Genomic DNA, 23,753 nt, shown 5'->3' on the forward strand with positions numbered 1-23,753 from the left:
GGCAATCACAGGTGACCTCCCAACAAATCCTGATAGCTGACCTGAACATGCCGCCACCTCTGTTCTTATACCCCCTCCCCAGCACCCCCACTTTCTGATGCTGCCAATCCACACGGCGGCTTTTTACTCTCCGCCCAAGAGACACCAAGATATGCCCAGCGTCTTATCAAATGCCAAGGCCACCGTCTCTGGCCAGCCTATGACCTCACTGACCTTGGGCTGGGTTGCCTATCAGCTAGGGCCAAGAACGGCAGGGAGAGGGGCGGCTGTCCTGAGTGAGGGCGCGGTGGGGGCACTGTGGGTGCGCTAAGGGCAACGGTCGGTCACCTGATTTCCAAGGGGTTCGACTTGCATGGCTAGTCTGTGTCCAGAGTGGCTGTCTGGGGGAACTTCCCAACAGCTGAGGTCAGGTGAGGCTGGGTGACCCGAAGTCCCACGGTAACATGATCCCAGATTGTCCCACCCATATCAAAGATGCCTGAGAATGCATGCCAAGCCATAGGCAGTACGCTGTTTACTGTCACACGTCACCCATGGAACAGCAGGTGTGGGGTGAGCCCTCAGGCAGAGAAGCGGAAGCCAGGGGGGGGGCGGTGAAGGAGGGCAGAGGGGGCCTTCATCTTTATCACTTCTCCTGAGTGGTCTCCCAGCGGCTAGCCAGGCCTGACCAGCAGCCGTGGGGCCATGAGACAGGACGCCCTCAGATGCAGGCACAGTCCTGTGTGATGAGGTTGGGTATGGTCTCATACTTGAAGGAGTAGCCCCCATCTGAGGTGGTGCGGACGTGGAGGGGCTTCCTGGTCCCCACGTGACTGGCACAACAGGGCCTGATCCCTGATACCAGAGAGAGGGGCCGTGGAGTGACGGAGGTGCCCGTCTGGGAGCTCAACAGGGGCTGGCCCGGGGAGATGGGCAGCGGGCAGGTCCCATGGCAGTAGTAGAAGGTGAAGCTGGGTGGGTGCACGATCCAGTGCTCCCAGCCCAGCTCCTGGAAGGAGATGTTGAGAGCGGCGCGGTGGCAGTGGGCATGGATGGACGGCTCATTGGGAGGCCTCTGCAGCAGGTCCAGCGAGGTCGGAGACCAAGGCCAGGCCAGCGGGGAACTTGAGCCTGGTGCGTGTCTCCTCTCTCTGTTGGCTGCTCTGGCCCGGGTGCAGGCCATCAGGAAGGGCCTGGTCTCGGGCCGGGCTGAGCAGGAGCAGAGGGGACAACGTAACCGGAACACCAGATCCGGCTGGGTGAACAGGGGGAGGGCAGAGGCGTCCAGGTGCAGCACGATCCAGTGAGGAGACGCTTGGCCCGGTGACACGGGCACTGCCCTGGGCCCCTCGGGAGATAACACTAACAGGCTGGGCTGGGACTCAGAGCTCCTAGAGGTTGCTGGGTCCTGCTTGGTCAGCCTGGTGTGTACCCACAGCTGGGCCGAGCTCACCTGCCGGCTGCGAGTGTGCTGGGATGGCCGGAAGACATAGGTGAAGAACCCCTCAATGGCCTCCCGGGCCAGCTTACCCGTGCCGGGCTCCCGCTCACAGCTGGAACCTGCAGAGAGAGAGGGGAGAGGACCATGTCAACGCAGGGGCCAGGGCCTCCTCCACTCCACGAGGGCTGGCCACCTGTCACATACTCTGTCCAGGACCTTACCACCCTTGGGGGGCTCCTAGACTTGGGGGGAGTGACAGAGGCAGCCCCTCCTTTACTGACTCGTAAAAGAACTCAACAACAGGGCCCAGTTAACCCTCATCTGTAACGTGTCAGACAACCCGGCCCCTGGGCCCTCGCCAACACTGGGCATTGTGGGGTCGCAACTGGCACGGCGCTGACAAGGCAGAGCTGTACCGGGAACCGGGGTGCTCCTGAGCTCTCACTCTATGGTTAAGTTCCTGTGTGGCAGAAATAGTACATGCTACTCGATCTTAAGTCATTCCCCTTTTTTTTAAATAATGTGTTCGCACCCCCAAAAAAGGGGGAAAGGAGGACAGAAGTAACTCGGCTTAAAAGACAGTTCTTTCTTAAGAGTACAGTTGGCATCTTTACTCTACAAAAGGTGAAGTTGAGGGCCAGCGCCGGGCAGAGGCCTGCCCAGGGGCTACACTGTCACATGCAGTCACATGGGGCTCCTAGCAACAAACTGTCCCTTTTGCAGATAAGGACACTGAGGCTTGATGGAGGGAGGTGGCGTTCGGCTCCTTGGTGGCCCACTGGGATCCTGCAGAATCCTCAAGCCGCATTTTTAGTTTTAGGGTACGAACCGATTCCAGAGAAGGGCGGGGCAGGTACAAGAAGCACCCCTGTCACCATCTCTCCCTCCCCCACCCCACCTCTGTGCTCACTGGCAGTGGACCGTGGGGAGTAGGGGAGGGATGGGAAGAGGAGGCAGCCACGGTTCCCAGAAGTTCCGCAGGTCTTCTTTTCCCATGGGTCGGCAGGCTTCTCAAGTCCCAGAGGACTTGGGTTCGAAGCAGCGAGCAGGGTCAGAGCAAGAAGTGGCCAGAACGGGCCTGGCCTCCAACACCTGCCTCTATCTGGAGGCCCTTGATCTCTCACACAGAGCTCCCAGACCCACGGTAGATCCCATTTCAACAGGTGAGACGTTGGGAGGTTTAGTCACCTGCGCTTGCAGTCAAAGTGGTCGAGTAGCCAGGCTGGCATTCAAACTCAGGTCTGCCTGGCTCCCAACCCCCACCTGACTTACCTGTGGCGGGAAAAAGGATGACTTTGGAGACATCCTCCTCCTTGTCTCTGGGTTCCCGGGCCTGGGACTCCAAGCCAGTGAGCATGAGGCCCCCGAAGGCATCCTCCTCTTCTGTGTTCTCCAGGGCATGTCTCCGGTGCAGCCGCCTGCCTCCGGGCTCCCCATCTTTACCGGTCACTGGCGCGGGCCCCAGGGCATCCAGTAACAGGTCCTTCACCTTGGCCAGGATCAGCTCTCGCTCCACCTCCACCCCGCTGCAGCCCCCTGCGCCATGCAGGGCCAGCAGCCCCAAGAACAGCATTGGCCCCAGGAGCACCATGGTCCACCTGGCTCTTGCCAATGACACACACCCACACACCCTGCTGTGTGTCCCTCTATCAGCGGCTGCCTGGGCCCTCCCCATGCCACATCCCACCTCTTCTACCCTTCTCATCCCCCATCTTCCCACGCCCATCTGTCCCAGCTGCCCCTGCCCATGGCATTGAGACTATCTTGGACACAGACGTCTGTGGCCCTGAGCCTTATCTCTCACTCCCAACAGGAATGTGAGGGAGGGGGCTGGTACCGCTTTTCACCCCAAGTGACCCGGCCCAGCAAGTACAGCCCCTCCCTCCCTGCACACCCTCACCCACTGCGCCCAGGTCTACGAGCCAGGTGACCTCAGGTGGAACCAAGCCTGGGAGATGGGGTTCTGCCAGTTCCTGAAGGTCTTATTTGTCAGGGAGGCAGACTGGCCAGCCCCCTTCCATCTTCTGGGGGCCCCTCGTAACCAAGTTGCTGTGTGGCTCGTCCTTGGGGGAAGGGCCAGGGCTGGGGCTTGAGCAGGGGGCCTGGTGGTCCCGCCCGCTCTATACTTAGCCCGAAGGGGCCCGTCTGGGCTCTCGTCCTCCGGCTGTGTCATCAGAGAATATTTTTGGGATTGGCAGCTGCAGGCGCCTCTGCCACTCAGGCCCTCGGCGGGCGGGCGGCTGGAGACCTGGCGGCTGGAGGTGGGAGGGAGGAGGGGAAAGAGGCCCGGGCGGTGGGAGGGGGCCGGGAAGGGAGGCTCCGAGAGCAGGAAGCCAGGCCGCGGGCAGAGGCGGCTGCGGGCCCCCGCGACGCAAGCAAACAGGAAACGCTGGCCCTTGCTCGCGCGCCCGGGCCTGGGAGGCTCGGTGCCGAAGCGCCGCACGCAGCTTGCAGCTCGGGCCGGCCGAGGGTAAGAAGGCAGCGCGGAGCGGCCGGCGAGCGCGCCGCGCGCCCCCCCGCGTGTCCTCCCCGCGTCCCCGCAGGCCGTCCCCAGGCGCGGCGATGAAGGCGGGCTCGGGGGTCCAGGGGAGCCCCCCGTGCTTCCTGCGCTTCCCGCGGCCCGCGCGAGTGGTGAGCGGCGGCCAGGCCGAGCTGCAGTGCGTGGTGCTGGGCGAGCCGCCGCCCACCGTGGTGTGGGAGAAGGGCGGGCAGCCGCTGGCCGCCTCGGAGCGCCTGAGCTTCCCGGCCGACGGCGCCGAGCACGGCCTGCTGCTCAGCGGCGCGCTGCCCACCGACGCGGGGGTCTACGTGTGCCGCGCCCGCAACGCGGCGGGCGAGGCCTACGCGGCGGCCGCCGTCACCGTGCTGGAGCCGCCAGTGCCCGCGCCCGCGCCCGCCCCGGAGCCGCCGGCCGCCGAGCGCGCCCAGTCGCCGCCCGAGACCGGGGAGGGCGCCCCGGTGTTCCTGACGGGCCCCGGGTCGCAGTGGGTGCTGCGGGGCGCCGAGGTGGTGCTGACGTGCCAGGTGGGGGGCCTGCCCGAGCCCACGCTGTCCTGGGAGAAGGACGGGATGGCGCTGGACGAAGTGTGGGACAGCAGCCACTTCGCGCTCGTGCCGGGCCGCGCCGAGGGCAGCCGGGGCGTGAGCCTGGCGCTGCGCATCCTGGCGGCGCGGCTGCCCGACTCGGGCGTCTACGTGTGCCACGCCCGCAACCCGCACGGCCACGCGCAGGCCGGCGCGCTGCTCCAGGTACACCAGCCCCCCGAGAGCCCGCCCTCCGACCCCGACGCACCGCCGGCGCCCGTGGTGGAGCCGCTCAAGTGCGCGCCCAAGACCTTCTGGGTGAACGAGGGCAAGCACGCCAAATTCCGCTGCTACGTGATGGGCAAGCCCGAGCCCGAGATCGAATGGCACTGGGAGGGCCGCCCGCTGCCGCCGGACCGCCGCCGCCTCATGTACCGCGACCGCGACGGCGGCTTTGTGCTCAAGGTGCTCTACTGCCAGGCCAAGGACCGCGGGCTCTACGTGTGCGCCGCGCGCAACTCCGCGGGCCAGACGCTCAGCGCCGTGCAGTTGCACGTCAAAGGTACCGCGGGCCTCCGGGCGTGGGTGCCACTCTGGGACAGTCGGGAGGGTCTCTAGAAGCTTCTGGAAACTCCTTTAGGGAGCCTCAGACAGAAGGTGCCGGGAGTGGGGGGGGGCACACCAAGAGGGGCCCCTTCCACCTCTTCCAGTACAGTGGTTGCCGGAGAGATAGCTGGCCCACCCCTCCTCGCTGAATGCCAAGAGATCTCCTGGTAGCCGGGTGCAAGAAGCATCCCGGGTGTGTGTTTAGGTCCAGACTCTAACATGTAGCTAAGAGTTGAGCTTTTGGGGTGGGGGATGCACAAACATTTAAAATGGAGGCTGCCCTCCAAACCCCGTCTAGCCTGTGACCCTGCACGGCGTCCTGTGGAGAAATCCCTGACTTACAGGCAGGGTGGTGGTCTGTCATCAGGGCAGTTTCTACACCTAGAGCCTCCAAGCCACATAATGGGGCTGCCCCAGGGGGTGCTCGGCTGTAACATTCCAGGGAGCCCATTGCAGAGCTTGTCCAGGGAGCCAGCGAGCGAGCTTTTCTGTTCACAGTGCTGCTCCGGCACCACTTGACACTAAGAGATTCGTTGCTGTTGAGTGGATTCTGACTCCTGGTGACCCTTTGGGACAGAGCAGAACTGCTCTGGAGTAGGAGTTTCCTGAGACTGTAAATCTTTGCAGAAACAGACCCCCGTGTCTTTCTCCCTCAGAGCTGAGCACCTTATCTCCTGCTCCCTGCCCCCCACCCCCAGCTGACCCTGACCACCTATCTCTCTCCAGCAGAACTGCCTGTCGGGCTTGGGGCTTAGCAGCTGGTTAGCAGTCCATCCCTTAACCCCACCGTGCCCCCTCTTACACTAAAACCGCACCTTAAAAAAGAGAGGCTGAAAAGTAACCGCTCCCTGGATCTGAAGGCAGAGGGAATCAAAGGAGCGGGAATGTGGGCTTCCACAGCGGGTCATTGGCGATGTCCAATCGATACTTTTATCAGTGATAAAGGAGAACGCCTAGGGGCCAGGGAGAAATACCCAGAACTCGCCCTGGAAGTGAATACTCTTCATAATAGGGCTTCATATTACACCTTCCCTAGGGGTTGCCCAACTTGTTCCCTCAAGGGAGGAAAAGCTGGTACATTACCCCCCCCTCCTTGTGCCCTGCCTGGCCTGCCTCGGGTGTGTTGGCTCCACCCGTGCCTTCTGCGCCCCCTGGGGAGGCAGGAGCAGCAGCCCTGTGCGGGGCAGAAACTTGCTCCACCAGCAGCCCACTGGACTTTCTTTAAGGACACAGTTTTGAAAGTGGCCAAAATGCTTTCGACGTGGAGTTTTCAAGGTACCCTCTGAGTGGGGCAAATGGCGAAGCGCTGAACTACCAGGTGGATGGTTAGAGCTTAGAGGCCTTGGAAGACAGTCCAGGCAACTTCCTTCTGAATGATCGGACAAGCTGGGAGCCACACGGGCATCGCCCCAGTCAGAATGGACTCAGCGGCTGCCAGCAATGTCCTGAGGGTCCCTAGTGAGCAGCCTGGGCCCTGGTGGCGTAGTAGGTACTCATGGGGCTGCTCACCACAAGACCAGCAGTTCAAAACCTCCAGCCATTGCAAAAGAGAGACGAGGCTTTCTACTCCTGTAAAAAGTTAGTCTCGGAAAACCACCGGGGCAGCTCTACCCTGCCCTACAGGGTCACTGCAAGTCAGAATCCACTCGGCAGCAGTGAATTTGGTTCTTTCAGTCTCTGTTCCACTTTACAAGGGTCATTAAAGGGGACTTGCTCGAGGGCCTGGGGCTTGGTGATGGGGTTTTGCTGGCGTCCACAGTGCAGGGGGACCAGGAGGATGTGCCCTGCACAGCCATCTCTGACCCCCTTCTCTGCAGAGCCCCGCCTCCGGTTCTCGAGGCCCTTGCAGGACGTGGAAGGCCGGGAGCAGGGCATCGCCGTGCTGGAGTGTAAAGTCCCCAACTCGCGCATCCCCACGGCCTGGTTCCGGGAAGACCAGCGGCTGCTGCCGTGCCGCAAGTATGAGCAGATTGAGGAGGGCACCGTCCGGCGCCTCATCATCCACCGGCTCAAGGCCGACGACGACGGCGTCTACCTGTGCGAGATGCGGGGCCGGGTGCGCTCCGTGGCCAACGTCACAGTTAAAGGTCGGCCGGCCGGCCGGCGGGAGGCAGCAAGGCGGCAGCAGGCAGATGCCCACACCCTGAGCTGATGGCACCCATCCGCCTCCTAGGGCCCATCTTAAAGCGGCTGCCCAGGAAGCTGGATGTCCTGGAGGGGGAGAATGCTGTGCTGCTGGTGGAGACACGGGAGGCAGGGACCGAGGGCCGCTGGAGCCGAGACGGAGAGGACCTCCCAGCCACCTGCCAGAGCAGCTCTGGCCACATGCATGCCCTGGTCCTGCCAGGAGTCACACGAGAGGATGCTGGCGAGGTCACCTTTAGTGTGGGCAACTCCCGGACCACCACTCTGCTCCGAGTCAAATGTGAGGGCCGAGGCAGTGGGCTGGCCTCTCAGGGGCAGGGCAGGAGCGGGGGGCGGGATGCAGGAGCCTGGGGATGGCAACGAGGATCCCAGGGAAGGGGGCATGAGAGGTCTGCCAGGCTCTGCAGCAAAATGCCACCTCTGTCTCAGGCGTCAAGCACAGCCCACCGGGCCCGCCGGTGCTGGCAGAAATGTTCAAAGGCCACAAGAACACCGTCCTGCTGACCTGGAAGCCTCCAGAACCGGCTCCCGAGACCCCCTTCATCTACAGGCTGGAGCGGCAGGAGGTGGGCTCCGAGGACTGGGCTCAGTGCTTCAGCATTGAGAAAGCCGGCGCCGTGGAGGTGCCGGGCGACTGCGTGCCCACCGAAGGCGACTACCGCTTCCGTGTCTGCACGGTCAGCGAGCACGGCCGCAGCCCCCACGTGGTGTTCCAGGGCTCTGCCCACCTCGGTGAGCCGGTCCTGCCAGAGCCTGCCTACCTGCTGTGCCCTCCCCACCAACCTATCCACACCTACCTTCCTGCCCCTGAGATGCCATGCCCCCTGTTGCCTCTGCCCCTCTCCTGGTCCTGATGCTGGCTCCACCCCCACCCCAGTGCCCACGGCTCGCCTGGTGGCTGGTCTGGAGGACGTGCAGGTGTATGATGGGGAGGACGCCGTCTTCTCCCTGGATCTCTCCACTATCATCCAGGGCACCTGGTTCCTCAACGGCCAGGAGCTGCCGAGCAGTGAGCCAGAGGGCCAGGTGGAGCCTGGGGCCCTGCGCTACCGCGTGGAGCAGAAGGGCCTACAGCATAAGCTCATCCTCCAGGCTGTCCAGCAACGCGACCACGGGGCCCTGGTTGGCTTTACCTGCCCTGGCGTGCAGGACTCGGCTGCCCTCACCATCCAAGGTGAGTGCAGGAGTGGGTGGTGCTCAGGTAGGGCCAAGACCTAAGTCCTGTCAACACTCCCCACTCCACACACCTGGGTGTCAGTGGTGGGCTCACACCGAGGGCCCAGTGGTCCAAAGGACCTATTCCAACACACATGAAATGGGGGGTTTGGGGGGTTGTCATGGTTATCTGCATCATCAGTCCCTCTAAAATTTCCGGATCACTTACGGAAACTTCCAAGCGGTTGCCGCCACGTCAATGCCGATTGGTGGGGAGCCCACGTGCTTCAGAGTAAACTGCTCCGTGTGAGGTTTGCGCCGGCTGGTGCTTCCAAAGAGATTGCCAGGCGTTTCTTCTGAGGAGCCTCTGGGCAGACTCAAACCACTAACCAACAAGGGCTAATGGTCTGCTCCACTGCGTCCTCTGGGGCCTCCCTAAGTCTGTCGCCCTAGTCATCTCACTCAAGAGGTCCCTGGTACCTGGTCCCTGGCCTGTCATCTGGCAAGGAAGCTTCAAGATGCTAGTGGGAAAATGGGATCCAGATAGAATGGAATTTTCCCATGAGCTTATTGAAGCCCCCTCGGACATTACGGTTTCCTGGGAGCCCAGCCCCATTCTAATCACCTGAACTCTGTCCTTCACGGCGCTGTAAGGGGCTGTAAGGTTAGGATTCGGGGAGATGGGAGCACCCTCCAGGGGGCCTCTCCAGGGAGGCAAGTGCTGCTACCACTGAGTTGACGGTGGGCCCATCTTACATGTAGGCAGATCCAGGCCCAGAGTAGCTATGCGACGCACCCAAGACCACCTCACCAGTGAGTGGTGGTGCGTGCGGGGTTGGAGCCCTGGCTGGCTGGCTCCCCCAGTGAATTGAGGAAGGAGAGGGAATGAATGGAGTCTGGGGGACACTCTAGCCTGTGTATCTCCCACCACTGGAGTTCGGAAGGCTGACCAGGGACTTATGGGTGCCCAGGTGTAGCTGCCAGAAATGCAGGCGGAGGGCAGGTGGGCTATACCCAGTGCCTGCCCAGAGTGGCTGGGCCTATCACATCTTTGTGATAGGTTGCCTCATCAGTTGCCGAAGGGAGCCCGGACTTCTCAGGCAGATTCCTGGCCCTTCTACATGTGGGGTGTAAGAACCAGTATTTGTAGCAGACACCCCTGTTCTCAGGCACATGAATGCCAGCGCTCTTACCACTTTGCCAACTGGTCATTTCCTGCCAAGACTGTCCCATGTGGCCTTATAAAATTATAGACAGAAGTGGGTTTCCTTCAGGTTAAAAACCTGAATAAACTAATGGAAGAGCAAACACGCGTGGCCTCGTGACCAGTCAGCACGACACCCAAGCCCAGAGCCTACTTTTTAAACCCAACTGCATCCCCAGTACTGACCATAATTGTCGGGCTGCCAGAGGGGGGTGTTTCTGGCGGTAGGTGACCCTGCTTCTCCCCCCTGCAGAGAGCCCAGTGCACATCCTGAGCCCCCAGGCCCCGGTGTCGCTGACCTTCCTGACCTCCGAGCGGGTGGTGCTGACCTGTGAGCTCTCTCGGGTGGACTTTCCGGCGAGCTGGTACAAGGATGGGCAGGAGGTGGCGGAGAGTGAGGCACTGGTGGTGAAGACAGATGGCTCCAAACATCGCCTGATTCTGCCCTCCGCCGAGGTCCGGGACAGCGGGGAGTTTGAATGCAGGACGGAGGGGCTCTCTGCCTTCTTCAGCATCACTGTCCAAGGTCAGGATTGAGTGGCCCGCGTGCTTCCCGCTGGGGCCAAGTGAGCCCTGCCCCTGGCCGCCCGGCTCTGCAGGTCACAGCAGGGAAGACCTAGTGGTGGGGACCCGTTTTACAGTCACTTGCTTCTCCTCCTTGCATGCACACTTGGTCCACACGTACCTCCTGCTGCGTGTGAAGCATGACGCTCCCTTCTGTTAGGACACGGAGATTTGGGAGGACTCCCCAGGGAGCCTCTCGAGTGCTGTGTTCACTGCTGCTGGTACCACTGAGTTGGCTTCAACTCTTGGCAACCACAGAAACGCTGCCAAACCCTGCCCCCACTTCACAGCTGTCAGGATTGCTCACGCGGCACCCAGCCAGATGCTTCCAACCCATAGCGACTCCTGTTACAACAGGACGAACCAGCCCCCGGTCCTGTACCAACCACCCTACCAATCGCTGCTGTTTGTGCCCAGTGTTAGCCAGAGTTAGATGCCAGGTACTTCCAATATGCATTCCCGCCTTTCATCTTCCCTGAATGAGAGGCAAGGAGCCCTGGCTGCTAACCACAAGCTCATGAGTTCGAACCCACCAGCCACTCTGTGGGACAAAGCTGAGGCTGTCTGCCCCTATAAAGATGTTTATCGCCTCTGAAACCCACTGGGGCAGTTCTGTTTTGTCCTGCAGGCCTGCTGTGGGTTGAGGTCCGCTAGATGGCAGTGAGTTTGAGATGACAAGGTCCCCAGGGGGCTGCGTGTGTGCCCCTCATCACGCAGCCAGCACACACCGAAATCACTGAAATCGGCATCCGGCTGAGCTTATCCTACTGCCCCTGTGGCTTTCCAATCAAAGCACAGCGGAGGGGAAGTGTCAAAGCCTGCCTGCTCTAGAACCGCTCAGGAGCTTGCTGTACAAGCCTGTCTCTGCCCCCGGGCCTGCAGAACAAGCAGGATGAACCCTGGGGGGGTCCTGATCCACAGACACTGATCTAGCTCAGCTTCCCACTTGAGTAGAAATCCTGAATGCCCCTGGGGAGCTCACTACTTGGAGGGATCGGCTGCCCCAGAGGCAGCACATGTAGGTTTCCTTGTGGCCCGCGGAGTGACTTTCCTCAGCCACAGTACAAACCCAGTGCCTCCCCACACCCACGTCCTTACCCAAGCACCTCAGGTACCACAAGACCTCCTGCCAGGCCTCTCCTGCCCGGTACAGCCCTCATCCCCAGCCCCTCCCACCACGGGGAACCTGTCCCCAGCCAAGTAACCAGGGTGAACTGGCAGCGCCCGTGGGTGGGTGTGACACCCCCTCTCCACCCCCTGCCCAGACCCCCCTGTGCACATCATGAACCCCCGCGAGCATGTGTTCGTGCACGCCATCACCTCTGAGTGTGTCGTGCTGACCTGTGAGGTGGACCGGGACGACGCTGACGTGCGCTGGTACAAGGATGGCCAGGAGGTGGAGGAGGGCGACTTCCTGGTCCTGCAGAAGGACAGGACCCGTCATCGCCTGGTGCTGCCCGCTGCCCAGCCTCCGAACGGCGGCGAGTTCCAGTGTGTGGCTGGGGAGGAGCGCGCCTACTTCACTGTCACCATCACAGGTGGGGACCTCAGGCCTCAAGGGCCAGGAGCCAGCCCTCCTGGGACACAGGTCCCAGACCCCCACCCCCACCTGGACCCCGCTGCTTTAACAGACATGCATCCTCTCGTTTAGGCAGCTAGGTGTTCGGAGTCAGCTGGCTCTAGGGCAGTGGTTCTCAACCTGTGGGTCACAATCCTTTTGGGGGATCAAATGACCCTTTCACAGGGGTTGTCCGATTCATAACAGTAGCAAGATGACAGTGATGAAGTAGCAATGAAAATAATTTTATGGGTGGGAGGGGTCACCACCACATGAGCAACTGTATGAAAGGGCCATGGCCTATGGAAGGTTGAGAACCACTGGTCTAGTGGAAGGCTTTGTGCATGCCCCCGGGGAAGAATGCTGGTCACTGAGCTGCTGGACCTCCATCCTCTTCATGTGGCTTGGCCTCTGTCTTCCTGTCTCTTCTGGCCTGTGCGGCCACTGCCCTGTGTATGTCTCCTGGGGATGGGTTGAAGGCACAGCCTGACTGTGCCCAGGGCCATCCATCAGTCCACCTGGCTGTCCTCCTGTACGACAGAGTGCTACTGCCCCACCGAGTGGCCTAGGCCAGCACCTCTGTGGACAGGGCTGGTGGCCTAGAGGTTAAATATTCGGCCGCTAGCCTAAGGGCTGGCCATGCGCACCCACCAGTCCCCAAAGGTCTGCGGTTCGAACCACCAGCCATTCTGCAGGAAGAAGAAAGATGGGCAGCCGCTCCCAGGAAAGATAGAAGCAAAGCACTCTGTCGCCGTCAGGCTGCTGGCTGCTGGTGGTGTCTTTCCGAGGGCAGACTGCTACCTCTTTCTCCCCAGTGCAGTGCCAGGGCCCCCTCCCTTCAGTGCAGGCGGCACCGTTCCCATGATGGAGCCCCGCCCCTATGGTATTGCACCACAGGCACGGGGGTTAAGATTCACAGTGCATGGTTTGGGGATAACATTGTTACCTCATTTCTCCCCACACCCTGCGTGTGTGCCGAGGGTACTCCTATTGCCCTCGGTCTCCCGAGGAGCCTGAAAGGGTGCCTGTAGGGAAAGGTGCTTCTGCTTCAGGGGAGGGTCTGGGGCAATGGGCCAAGGTCTGGGGGCCTGAGGACCTGGCTCTACTCTGGGGGACCCCAGCTCCGTCTGAGAGTCCCCTTCCCTCGGTATAGTCCAGAGTGTGGGGATCTACAGCTTGGACCGCTGGGCCTCCTTGCCCCAAGTGCCTGGTGTGCGTTGGCGGGGTGACTGGCTGGCTGTGTGTCGCTGACTGGGACCAGCCGCGTGTAGGGCTATGCCTCTGTCTTCCAACATGTGGCCCACTCCCAGGAGTAAGAGACAGGCCTGGGCAGGAGGGCTCGTTGGCCCCTCACACCTAGGAGCGACCATCCCTGTCCTCCAGACGTGTCCTCGTGGATCGTATACCCCAGTGGGAAGGTGTACGTGGCCGCCGTGCGGCTGGAGCGCGTGGTGCTGACCTGCGAGCTGTTCCGGCCCTGGGCCGAGGTGTGCTGGAGCAGGGACGGAGTGGAGGTGGCCGAGAGCCCCTCGCTGCTGCTGCAGAAGGAGGACACGATTCGCCGCCTGGTGCTGCCTGCCGCCCAGCTCGAGGACTCCGGCGAGTACCTGTGTGAAATCGATGACGAGTCCGCCTCCTTCACCGTCACTGTCACAGGTATGGGCGCCACCCCAGCCCCACCCACGGATCACCCTGAGCCTGGGGGAGCTGGCCCATGGCAGGGGAGGGTGGCGGGCCGGGGCTACCTGCCCCAGAGAGCCCCAGACCCAAAGCTCTTTTCCTGAGAGGGTGCTGGAGTGGGGGACACACACGTCCCTGCCCTCTGAGTTGCCAAGTCTAGCTGGGGAGGCAGCTAGGGGTCCCAAACAGGCAGTCCCCAGGGTGCCCTGCAGCCCCCAGACATGTTGTGCTTGGCCCACAGAGTCGTACCAAAGTCAGGACAGTTCAGATAACAACCCGGATTTATGCGTCCTCTTGAAAAAGCCGAAGAACCGGCCGCTGTGGTCCCGCTTCCCCCCTTGGCGGCGAACAGCCGGTGCTGAGTAGCAGCTGCCCCATCAGGCGGGCCGTGCCGCAGCCCCCACCCATCCCTTTCGCCTCACTCCAAATCGCTTTGACCACTCCTCTTCCTTATCCTTGGGGGCTCTGAGTGTGCACCCCCTGTGTTAATGCCAATAAACAAGACACGTGCCCGCCGCTCACACCTGTGGAGAGTGCTGTGGAGGACGGGGCAGTGGGGGGACAGGGGTAGGCCCTGGAGGACGCCGCCATCCACAGACAGACTTGGTGCTTCTCGCCTGCAGTGCCTGCCCAGCAGCAAACCAGACACTGGACAGGGCCCTGCTCCCTCCCCACCCACTGGCCAAGGCGACAGGCAGTGCCTCCTGAGCTGGCACAGAGGACAGCTGACCGGGCGAAGTGAATGGGGTGGAGGTTCAAAGCGGAAAGGGCACAGGATGCCAGAGGAATTGCAAGGGGCGCAGTGCCTGCAGCCCCGCCCCCCAGTGCCCATCCTGTTGGAGAGGTGGGCTCGGGGAGCAGACCTAGACAGCTCTAGATGACCCTGAAGCCCGCTGCAGCAGCAACCGAGTGGCATCTGCTGGAACAGTCTCGTGACCCTCCACCCCCGCACCAGCCCAGGCTGTGCTTTGTAGGGGCTTGCCACCCCCACCCCCGACCAGACAGCATGGCCACAGCTACACAATCCCAGCCCACATTTGGCCTCCCCATAAAACACCAAGCCCTTCGTGGGGACGCCTGTACAGATGCACTGTGCCCAGGGAGAATCAACTTTGAGGCCTCATGGCGGTGCCCCACCCCCATCCAGTGTTCCTCAGGGTCCCCTACCCCATCCCTCAGCCAGACAGCGCCCAGCCACTCTCCTCTCACCTTGCTGAGTCCCAGAGCCAGCTCGAGGCCTCCAGACTTACAGCAAGCCTAGGCTGAGCAGTGGGATTGACTGCTGGGCCCCGTTGCAGGCACTGTGGGCGGAGGGCGGAGAACCTGCGTGATCTGCTCCTGCACACACACACCCCAAACACACACCCCACACCCCACCGGGAGCCAGCAGTTCCGCATCCAGGCCACCAGGGGACCAGGCCCTAATGGCGCTGTAAACTCTGGGGAGCTTGGAGGTTTTGGGAGACAGCTAGGGTGAGTGGGTGGCAGGCAGGCCCCCCGGGCACAGTGTGCTGGTCACTATCAATGTTGACACGGCTCCCTTGCTGTGGAAGTGGGACCACTTTTGAGCAGCTAGAGATGAGCTCCCGGCATCGGAAGTCAGCATCCCTGGGGATCCCTCAGGCAGGTGCTGGCATTTCAAAACAAGCACAGATGGCAGAGCCTAACCATGCCTGCCAGCTTTGGCCTGTTTTAGTCCCTATAGCCCGCAGCTGAGTCTTCACAAAGCAGCCTTTAACCCGTGGAATCTCTCCTGCCTGAGAGTAGGTGTGGCCTAAGGAAGTTGCTGAAACTCTGCCTCGGTTTCCTAATGTGGGAAATAGGGGTAAAACCACACACACCACCTAGTGTTACCGTAGGAGTCCCTGGGGCGGGGGCAACAGTTAAGCAGTAGATGACTGAATGAAAGGTTGATGTGCAGACCCACCCAGAGATGGATCACAAGGACGGTCTGGCAACCTGCTTCCCAAAGACCCCAGCCATTGAAAACCATGTGTTGGAATGGACAGCAGCGAAAGACTACAGGACCGTTGTGAGGGGTTAGCGGGCTAATAGAGGTGTTGTGCTGTGGGCTGTGTTGTTTGTTCACAGCGGGGCAGCTCTGAACAAACATTTGCTATTGTTGTTAGGTGCTGTCAGGTTGATTTCCAGCTCACAGCAACCCCATAGGACAGAGTGGAACCGCCCTCAGGGGCCTATGGGTACCGATCACCCGGCCTTTCTCTCTCAGCACCCCAGAGAGGTGCCAATCCCCGACCCAGGCTCGTTGGCCATGACATGACCAGTCCAGGATTCCTTACCTACATCCGAACAACCAAAGTGCTCTCAAAATCAAACGACTTGTTGAAAGCTTGGTATTCAAAGTCAGCTTGGCAAAGCCGGAGTTTAACTGCCACCAAGCTCTGTATTTCTGCTGACAGTGACTGTTAAGCTGAGGACATCTTAAGGCGACTGGACTTGACATGTCCACACAGGGGCTGAGTGTGGTAGGTGATCCAGAGTCTATGCACCAATCCTGGAACCCGAAGCTGTCTGGGTGCTGAAGGGCAGTTGGCCTGGGGGGTTTCAGCCACTGGACGGGAGAGCTTGTTACGATTCTAGCTATCAAGCCGTGGCCCTGGGGAGGAGGGCGGTGAGTTTGTGACTGTGTGCCTGCCTCCACCTGCAGAGCCCCCGGTGCGGATCCTGTACCCCCGGGATGAGGTGACTTTGATCGCCGTGAGCTTGGAGTGCGTGGTGCTGCTGTGTGAGCTGTCTCGGGAGGATGCCCCCGTGCGCTGGTACAAAGATGGGCTGGAGGTGGAGGAGAGTGAGGCCCTGGTCCTGGAGAGCGATGGGCCCCGCCGCCGCCTGGTGCTGCCCGCTGCCCAGCCCGGGGATGGGGGTGAATTCGTGTGCGACGCTGGAGATGACTCGGCCTTCTACACGGTCACCGTCACAGGTGGGCAGGCTCTGGGGGTGTCCTGGGGAGATCGAAAGGCAAGGGACTCCAGCCCTCCCCTACTTACCACAACCACCCCTCCAGCCTGTCACCCCTCACAGCCTTCCCCATCTCTGGCTGCAGCCTCCTCACTCTCAGCCACCTTTGCCCAAAGCAAGAGGGGACCGTGATCAAACCGCCCAGCCCGGAGGGGGCGTCCTGGGTGCCTTCGTTCTCTCAGTCAGCAACTACGATCTGCACAACTGCTTTGTGCTAGGGGCCTTCTTCAGTTGGTGGGGCCACCCCGGGGGACAAGAGGAGAATGCCTCATGGGCTTTCCTAGGGTGGGACCTTGACACAAGCAGATAGATGGCCAGGCCTCTACCCCGGGGGTGTCTGGGTGCAGTTTTGTAGCCTAATGCTTAAGCGTTACATCATTTGGAAAGTGGAGTTGAAGGTTATGGAGCGAGCCGCAGGAGTCCCAGGAAAAGGGCTGCCGGGCCCAGCCCAGCTCCTGGCTCACTGTCTGTCCGTGCCCAGGGCATTCCAAGGCTGGCGGGAGGGAGGCTGGAAGGGCCCTGCTGTTCAGCTCACCAAGCCTCTGCCCCACCAGCGCCCCCAGAGAGGATCGTGCACCCAGCAGCCCGTGCCTTGGAGCTGCAGTTTCTGGCTCCTGGGCGCGTGGAGCTGCGCTGCGAGGTGGCCCCAGCCGGGTCCCAGGTTCGCTGGTACAAGGACGGGCTGGAGGTGGAGGCGTCGGGCACCCTGCAGCTGGGTGCCGAGGGGCCTGCTCGCACCTTGACCCTGCCCCACGCCCAGCCCGAGGACGCTGGCGAGTACGTGTGTGAGACCCGAGATGAAGCTGTCACCTTCAATGTCAGCCTAGCCGGTAGGTGCTCCCAGCCAGCCGGGGTGGGAGAGGTGAAGGCCAACCAGGGTGACACCCTCCTGTCTCCACCCAGAGCCCCCTGTGCAGTTCCTGGCCCCAGAGACGGCCCCCAGTCCACTCTGTGTGGCCCCCGGGGAGCCGGTGGTGCTGAGCTGTGAGCTCTCGAGAGCCAGTGCCCCTGTGCTCTGGCGCCACAATGGGAACCTGGTACAGGAGGATGTGGGCCTGCAGCTGCGGGCAGAGGGGCCCCGCCGCCTACTGTGCATCCAGGCTGCAGTCCCTGCCCACGCCGGCCTCTACACCTGCCAGTGTGGGACGGCCCCAGGGGCCCCTAGCCTTAACTTCACGGTCCAGGTGGCTGGTGAGTTTGAGAGCAGCTGCCTGGACCCCATCTTGTCTAGCATGCACCGCCCACCCCTTCCCCACCTTTCTTAGCACGTCCCCGCCCCCTCCCTGCCCTCCGTGCAGCCGGAGCCCCTCCCTGCCCAGTGACCCCCAGCTCTGACCCCACAGAGCCCCCTGTGCGGGTGGTGGCCCCCGAGGCAGCCCAGACGAGGGTCCGAAGCACCCCAGGCGGGACCCTAGAGCTGGTGGTGCACCTCTCCGGGCCAGGGGGCCCTGTGCGCTGGTACAAGGACGGGGAGCGCCTGGAGAGCCAGGGCCGGGTACAACTGGAGCAGGCCGGGGCCAGGCAGGTGCTGCGGGTACAGGGGGCGCAGAGCAGGGACTCGGGCGAGTACCTATGTGATGCGCCCCAGGACAGCCGCATCTTCCTCGTCAGGATAGAAGGTAACCGAGCACCCCACACCCTCTGGGCCCTGACCCCCTCAGGGAGCATGTCCTCTTCGATGCTCTCACCACTGCCTTCTTGCCTCTGGCTCCCCCCTGACCCCCCTCCGCACCACGTGTGTTTGAGTTTGACTTTGAGGAGGCTCACCTCCCTCTCTCGAGACCTCACTAGAAGGAGAGCTAGCCCAGTGGTTGGAAGTCAGGACCAGCTCAGGGCTCTACTCGGTGACCTCTCCAGGGACCAACAGGGACATACCTAGGGACCTGCCCAGGGACCAGGGCTGGAATCTACCTAGGGATCTACTCAGGGACCCCACAGGGATTTAACTTACGGATCTATCTAAGGGATCTGCCCATGAGTCAATCTAGAGCCCAGCCCAAGCACCCAGGGACCTGGTATGAAACTCCCAGCTTGGAATCCTCTTCAGATCTGGATTTGGCTACCCATCGTTCAGCGACATGGACCAAGTTGCTTCACTTTTCTGATCCCAGCTCAGAAATAGTGAGGGAAGCTGGGGGACAGGGCATATCTCACAGGGCTGCTGTCACAGCTCAGCGGTATAAATGGGGTCCCTGGTGAATGGTGCGGTATGAGGGAGTCAGGGGGCCGCTAGACCTGGGTTGAGAGGAGTTGGCGAAGACGTGGTAGGGAATTGGCATCTTGACCTCAGGGGACACCCTCAGGGCTGATGCACAGTAAGTCCACAGGACACATGTGTTAGGGGGCAGGGACCCCCAAGGAAGGGGATGCAGAGGGAGGAGGGGAAGAGCCAAGTGGCTCACTGCCTGACCCACTCCCCAGAACCTCCACCTGTGAAGCTGGTCTCAGAGCTGACACCATTAACCGTCCATGAGGGTGATGACGCCACGTTCCGCTGTGAAGTGTCCCCACCAGACGCCCACGTCACCTGGCTGCGCAACGGGGCCGTTGTCACTGCAGGGCCCCAGCTGGAGATCGCTCAGAACGCTTCCGGCCACACACTGACCATACGAGGCTGCGGGCTCCAGGATGCGGGAACCGTGACTGCCCAGGCAGGGGGAGTGACCACCAGTGCCCGGCTTCACGTTCGAGGTTTGATCCCGAGGGGGACACAGTAGCTGCACCCCCATCCCCGGACTTGCGGCGCTGGCCCTGGCCTTTCTGCCGGGGGCAGGGTAGCGGGATGGGGGTGGGGCGGCTTCAGCCCCACCAGGCTCCATGGCCTTGCCCTCCTGTTCCCAGAGGCGGAGCTGCTCTTTCTGCGGAGGCTGCAGGACCTGCGGGTGGAGGAAGGCCAAGACGTGTGTCTCGAGGTGGAGACTGGCCGAGTAGGCGCGGCCGGGGCAGTGCGTTGGATGCGCGGCGGGGAGCCCCTGCCCCATGACACGCGGCTCTCCATGGCCCAGGATGGCCACAAATATCGCCTCTTCATCCACGGCGTCGTGCTGGCCGACCAGGGCACCTACGGCTGCGAGAGCCGCCATGACCGCACCCTGGCCAGGCTCAGTGTGAGGCGTGAGTGCCCTGTCCTCTCCTAACGCCTGGCTAGCCCCTCAGACTCCCACCAAAGTGCCCCTCAGTGCCGAGGAAAATCACCCCTGGCCGTCACAGTCCAGCCTTAGGCCCAACGCTGCCCACCCGCCCCAAGCAAAACCTGTCTTTTTCTAACATTTTCTACTTCGCCTTGGAAGGCCATGTGGCTTATACATTCCCTTTCTAAGGTGGCTTTGCTATAAACATAACTTCGACTCCCGAGGGCTCCGTGTGTGGGTCCTCTGCCTTCAGGAGGTCCTGTGTCTGTTTGTGTGGCTGCAGACTAGCACCCCTGCCCCTGAGTTGAAGACACCTCCCCCAGATTAGCTGTGTGACCTCATGAAAGTTACTTAACCTATCGGAACCAAGTGTGTCCACCTCTATTTAGGAACAGCTAAAACACTCACACAGCCCGGGAAATGGTGGCCGGCGGCAGTGACATAACATGGTTCATCTCAGCTCATTTATGTCACGCCTTGAATCCTCACTATAAACCCATCTTTCAACACCCCTTAACTATACACATGGGGAAACTAAGGCCCAGAGAGGTCAAGCAGATTGCCAACGGTCACATAGCAGACAGAAAAGGAGACAGAATGAAGGGCCAGCCAGCCCAGCCTGATTCTAAATCTTCCTCCTCCTCCTCCCTGCATCAGGGCACCCCTGACCAGACTATACCCATCCCCCCTTAGCATAGCTCACCCTTACAACGCTTCCTTTACCCTGCCCACTGAACTGAACTGTCTGATGCTGGGGCTGGTGCATGCAGGGCCAAGGGGTGAGCACCCTACGCTGGAAAGGAGCCCTCACCTTTCTCCCCCACCTCCCCCACCAGCCAAGCAGCTGAGGGCACTGCGGCCCCTGGAGGATGTGACCGTTACCGAGGGGGGCAGTGCCACCTTCCAGCTGGAGCTGTCCCAGGAGGGTGTGTCCGGGGAGTGGGCCCGGGGCGGAGTCCGGCTACAGCCAGGGCCCAAGTGCCACATTCACGCCGAGGGACGCAGCCACTGCCTGGTGCTCAGTGGCCTGGGCCTGGCCGACTCTGGGTGTGTCTCCTTCACCACCGACGCTCTGCGCTGTGCGGCCAGACTCACTGTAAGAGGTGCGACTCCATGACCTCGCCTGCCTGCCTTGCTGACCTGTGTGGCTCTACTGACCCCACTGCCCGTGTGTCCCCACTGACATGTCTGCCCCAGTGTGGCTCTCACTGGTCTCCCGGTTGGAGTGGGACTCCCTGAGCCCTTGGCCCTGCCTGAGTGTGGCCCTCTGACCACTTCCATCCCCGTGTGACCCACTGACTGTGCCACTGTGGCTGTGCCTAGGCCAGTAGGGGCCCTGTTGTCTATCTCCCTGAGTACAGCTCCACTGATCGCTCTGTGTGGCACCTCTGCCCACTGCCCACACAAGTATGGCTCCTGACCACTCCCGTCCCTGGGCTCTACTGCTTACCTGTTGAAGTGGGGTTTTCCCCAACAATGTTCTAGTCTCCCCCACTCTGGCGCCCCCTGTGTGTTCCCCACTAGCTATACCTGCTCTCTGGTCCCCCCACTGCCACTCTGAACCCACTGTAGCCCCAGGTGTGACCTCCACTGTCCACTGGTTCCTCTGACCCAGTTTATCCCTCGTGCCTCTAGCCCCAGCATGTTCTGCTTAAAAGCATCCCCCATCCTCAGACCTTACCCCCCCCCCACCTGGCTCAGCCAGTCACCTGGAAGTCCTTAACACATCCCTCCGCACTGACCACTGACTAGCATCCTCTGGACCACTATGGCCCAGCACGTCTCACCCCTCCCCATCCCCTTGTCTACATGTGCCCACCCACCACTGTGTCCAAATCTGTCCTTGTCCGTCCACATCCTTACCCCAGCTCTCTCTCCACTCTCCACCGTCTTCTGCTCTTAGAGGTCCCAGTGACCATTGTGTGGGGGCCACAGGACCTAGAGGTGACTGAGAGCGACACAGCTACATTCGAGTGCGAGCTGTCCCAGGCCTTGGCTGATGTCACCTGGGAGAAGGTCAGAGCCAACCCCAGCCCACCTCATCACAAGAACAACCAGCCCCATTGAAGAATGGGTCTGGCACCATGCTAAGTGTACATCATAGTTCACCATCTGATCCTATGAGGCTCACTAGGATTGGTCACCCGCGGTGGTGGGACTGGGGCAAGAGGTCCACCCTTTCCCACTGGCCACGGCAGAGACCCTTTCCTCTGCTCAATAGTAAGCACGGAGGCTGGTTTGGCTGGACCCTGACTGGTGAGTGCCATGGAAGACGGGAGTGTATTATGACACTGGGTGATGGGGGACACCAACAAGCTACTGTCTTGTCAGTCCCTGCCTGCGCAGCACCAGACCCTGTAGTCATTAGGTGCGGCCCCTCCTTGTCAGGGTGTGGTCCAAAACACTACTGCCTCCTCTGGCGGCAAGCTATAGGAGACAGGCTCGGCACTGAAGCAGCTTGCCCAAGGTCAGACAGCAGAGGCAGAGCTCCAGTTTGAACCTGGCCTAGCCCAATCACGGCACCCTAACTCTGGCCCCAGGCCACCCATCAGGATGTGGCTCTGACCTTCCCAGGCCAGTGGCTCTCCTTCTGGAACCCCGAGTGGTGATCCTCCCATGGTGGCTCCTACAGCGGCCCTGCCGGCTGGGCTCCGGACGGCCCTCGACCTCAGCCTGGGGGGATAAACTCCTCCGAGCCACCTGACACCAACCGAGGGCGCTGACGCCTTATTGGGTGCCCGCCTCTGCCCCTCCCGCTCCTAGGACGGGCGCGCGCTCTCCCCGAGCCCCCGACTCCGGCTGCAGGCCCTTGGCGCGCGCCGCCTTCTGCAGCTGCGACGCTGCGGCCTCTCAGACGCCGGGTCCTACAGCTGTGCGGTGGGGACAGTCCGTGCCGGGCCCGCCCGCCTGGTCGTGCACGGTGGGTATGGGCGATGCGGGCTGGGCACTGAATCGGGGCGCTTTCTCCGGACCGGACCTGGAGCTTCTTGGGAGCGGAGCGGGGGCGGGGCTAGGTATCCATCGCTCCGCCCCTCCACGCCCCCACCCCAGAGCGCACAGTGGCGGTCCTCTCGGAGCTCCGATCGGCGCGCGCCCGGGAAGGCGACGGCGCCACGTTCGAGTGTACCGTGTCGGAGGCTGAGACCACCGGGCTCTGGCAGCTCAGAGGCCGCCCGCTGAAACCCGGAGGCCGCGTCCGCATCCGGCAGGAAGGTCTGACTGCCTTCTAGGATTTCGGACCTCCTGCGCGCGGCCCTTTCCCCATCGGCCCGGACAGACCCCGCCCACTCGAATAAGCCCCGCCTCCAACTCCTCCCCTGGGCCCGCCCTCTCGTCCCCAGTCTCCCACGTCCGGATCCTGCGGGACCCCGGCCGCCTGTCTCCCCTCTCCATTTCGCCCACCCTGGCGCATGTTTACCGGCCCTGGCCCACCTGGGCAGCCCTGCCCCGCCTCTCACCCTCCCCCTTCCCTGGTCGGCTCCAGCCTCGCTAGTGCCCCCTCACTCCCAGGGAAGAAACACATGCTGGTGCTGCGCGAGCTGCGCCCCGAGGACGCCGGAGAGGTCCTCTTCCAGGCCGGACCCGCCCAGTCCACGGCCCAGCTGGAGGTGGAGGGTGAGCCGGGGCAGGCTCGGGAGGGGTCTTCACCTCCTGCCCTGGGATCGGCGGCTGCCTGGCAGGTCCCGGCGGGCGAGGAGCTTCATGGAGAAGGCGGGAGGAGGGAAAGATTTGGGGCTGGTGACTTGGAGGCTAGCGGACCGAAGCCGAGGTCTCCCCGCAGGGAAGATGCGCCTCTCTTTCGGGGGACCTCCGTGCCTCATTAACTTGGGCCTCTGCCCCTCCCACCCCAGCTCTGCCGCTCCAGATATCCCGCCGGCCCCCCCATGAGAAGACTGTGTTGGCGGGCCGCAGGGCGGTGCTGGAGGTGACAGTGTCCCGCGCCGGGGGCCACGTGTGCTGGCTGCGGGAGGGGGTGGAGCTGGGCCCAGGAGACAAGTACGAGCTGCGCAGCCACGGCCCCACCCACAGCCTGGTCATCCGTGACGTGCGACCCGAGGACCAGGGCACCTACTGCTGCCATGCCGGCCAGGACAGCGCCTACACGCAACTGCTGGTAGAGGGTGAGTAAGCTGCCCGGGTAGAGGTCAGAGGGACAGGCGGCTGGGCGGGCAAGGTGGGGTTGGGGCCTTTGCAGGATTGCTGAAGCAGGTTGTTCTGGGATGTGCTGGGAGCTCTCTCCCAGGGCTCAGGACAGAAGGCCGACCTGTTAATCAGCTAGCCAAGCCC

At 62.1% G+C, this 23,753-nt stretch overlaps 2 protein-coding genes across 3 annotated transcripts; one reads left to right on the forward strand and one right to left on the reverse strand.

The window, feature by feature from the left end:
- Nucleotides 1–207: 207 nt before the first annotated feature.
- On the reverse strand, nt 208–4,241 carry INHA (inhibin subunit alpha). Its single transcript, XM_075528963.1, has 2 exons — nt 2,693–4,241; nt 208–1,539 (listed from the first exon to the last, which is right to left on the reverse strand). Exons 1-2 carry the CDS (start codon nt 3,144–3,146, stop codon nt 701–703), a joined length of 1,293 nt encoding a protein of 430 aa, XP_075385078.1. The 5' UTR covers nt 3,147–4,241; the 3' UTR covers nt 208–700.
- OBSL1 (obscurin like cytoskeletal adaptor 1) lies at nt 3,704–23,595 on the forward strand. Of its 2 annotated transcripts, XM_075528962.1 has the most exons (20): nt 3,704–5,006; nt 6,868–7,137; nt 7,224–7,475; nt 7,625–7,927; nt 8,073–8,369; nt 9,808–10,080; nt 11,384–11,656; nt 13,060–13,332; nt 16,025–16,297; nt 16,890–17,165; nt 17,239–17,526; nt 17,679–17,954; nt 18,757–19,026; nt 19,177–19,449; nt 20,303–20,569; nt 21,370–21,482; nt 22,230–22,386; nt 22,518–22,679; nt 22,977–23,081; nt 23,318–23,595. In XM_075528962.1, the coding sequence occupies exons 1-20, from the start codon at nt 3,983–3,985 to the stop codon at nt 23,593–23,595; spliced, it is 5,703 nt and encodes a 1,900-aa protein (XP_075385077.1). In that variant the 5' UTR covers nt 3,704–3,982. The 2 variants fall into 2 exon arrangements, with proteins under 2 accessions (XP_075385077.1, XP_075385076.1); XM_075528961.1 differs by lacking the exons at nt 16,025–16,297; nt 16,890–17,165; nt 17,239–17,526; ... (7 more) ...; nt 22,977–23,081; nt 23,318–23,595 and adding an exon at nt 13,598–13,867 and having other exon boundaries at nt 3,707–5,006.
- The last annotated feature ends 158 nt before the right edge of the window (nt 23,596–23,753 follow it).

This window comes from Tenrec ecaudatus, chromosome 13 (genome assembly GCF_050624435.1).
Source record: "Tenrec ecaudatus isolate mTenEca1 chromosome 13, mTenEca1.hap1, whole genome shotgun sequence".
Lineage (NCBI taxonomy): Eukaryota > Metazoa > Chordata > Mammalia > Afrosoricida > Tenrecidae > Tenrec > Tenrec ecaudatus.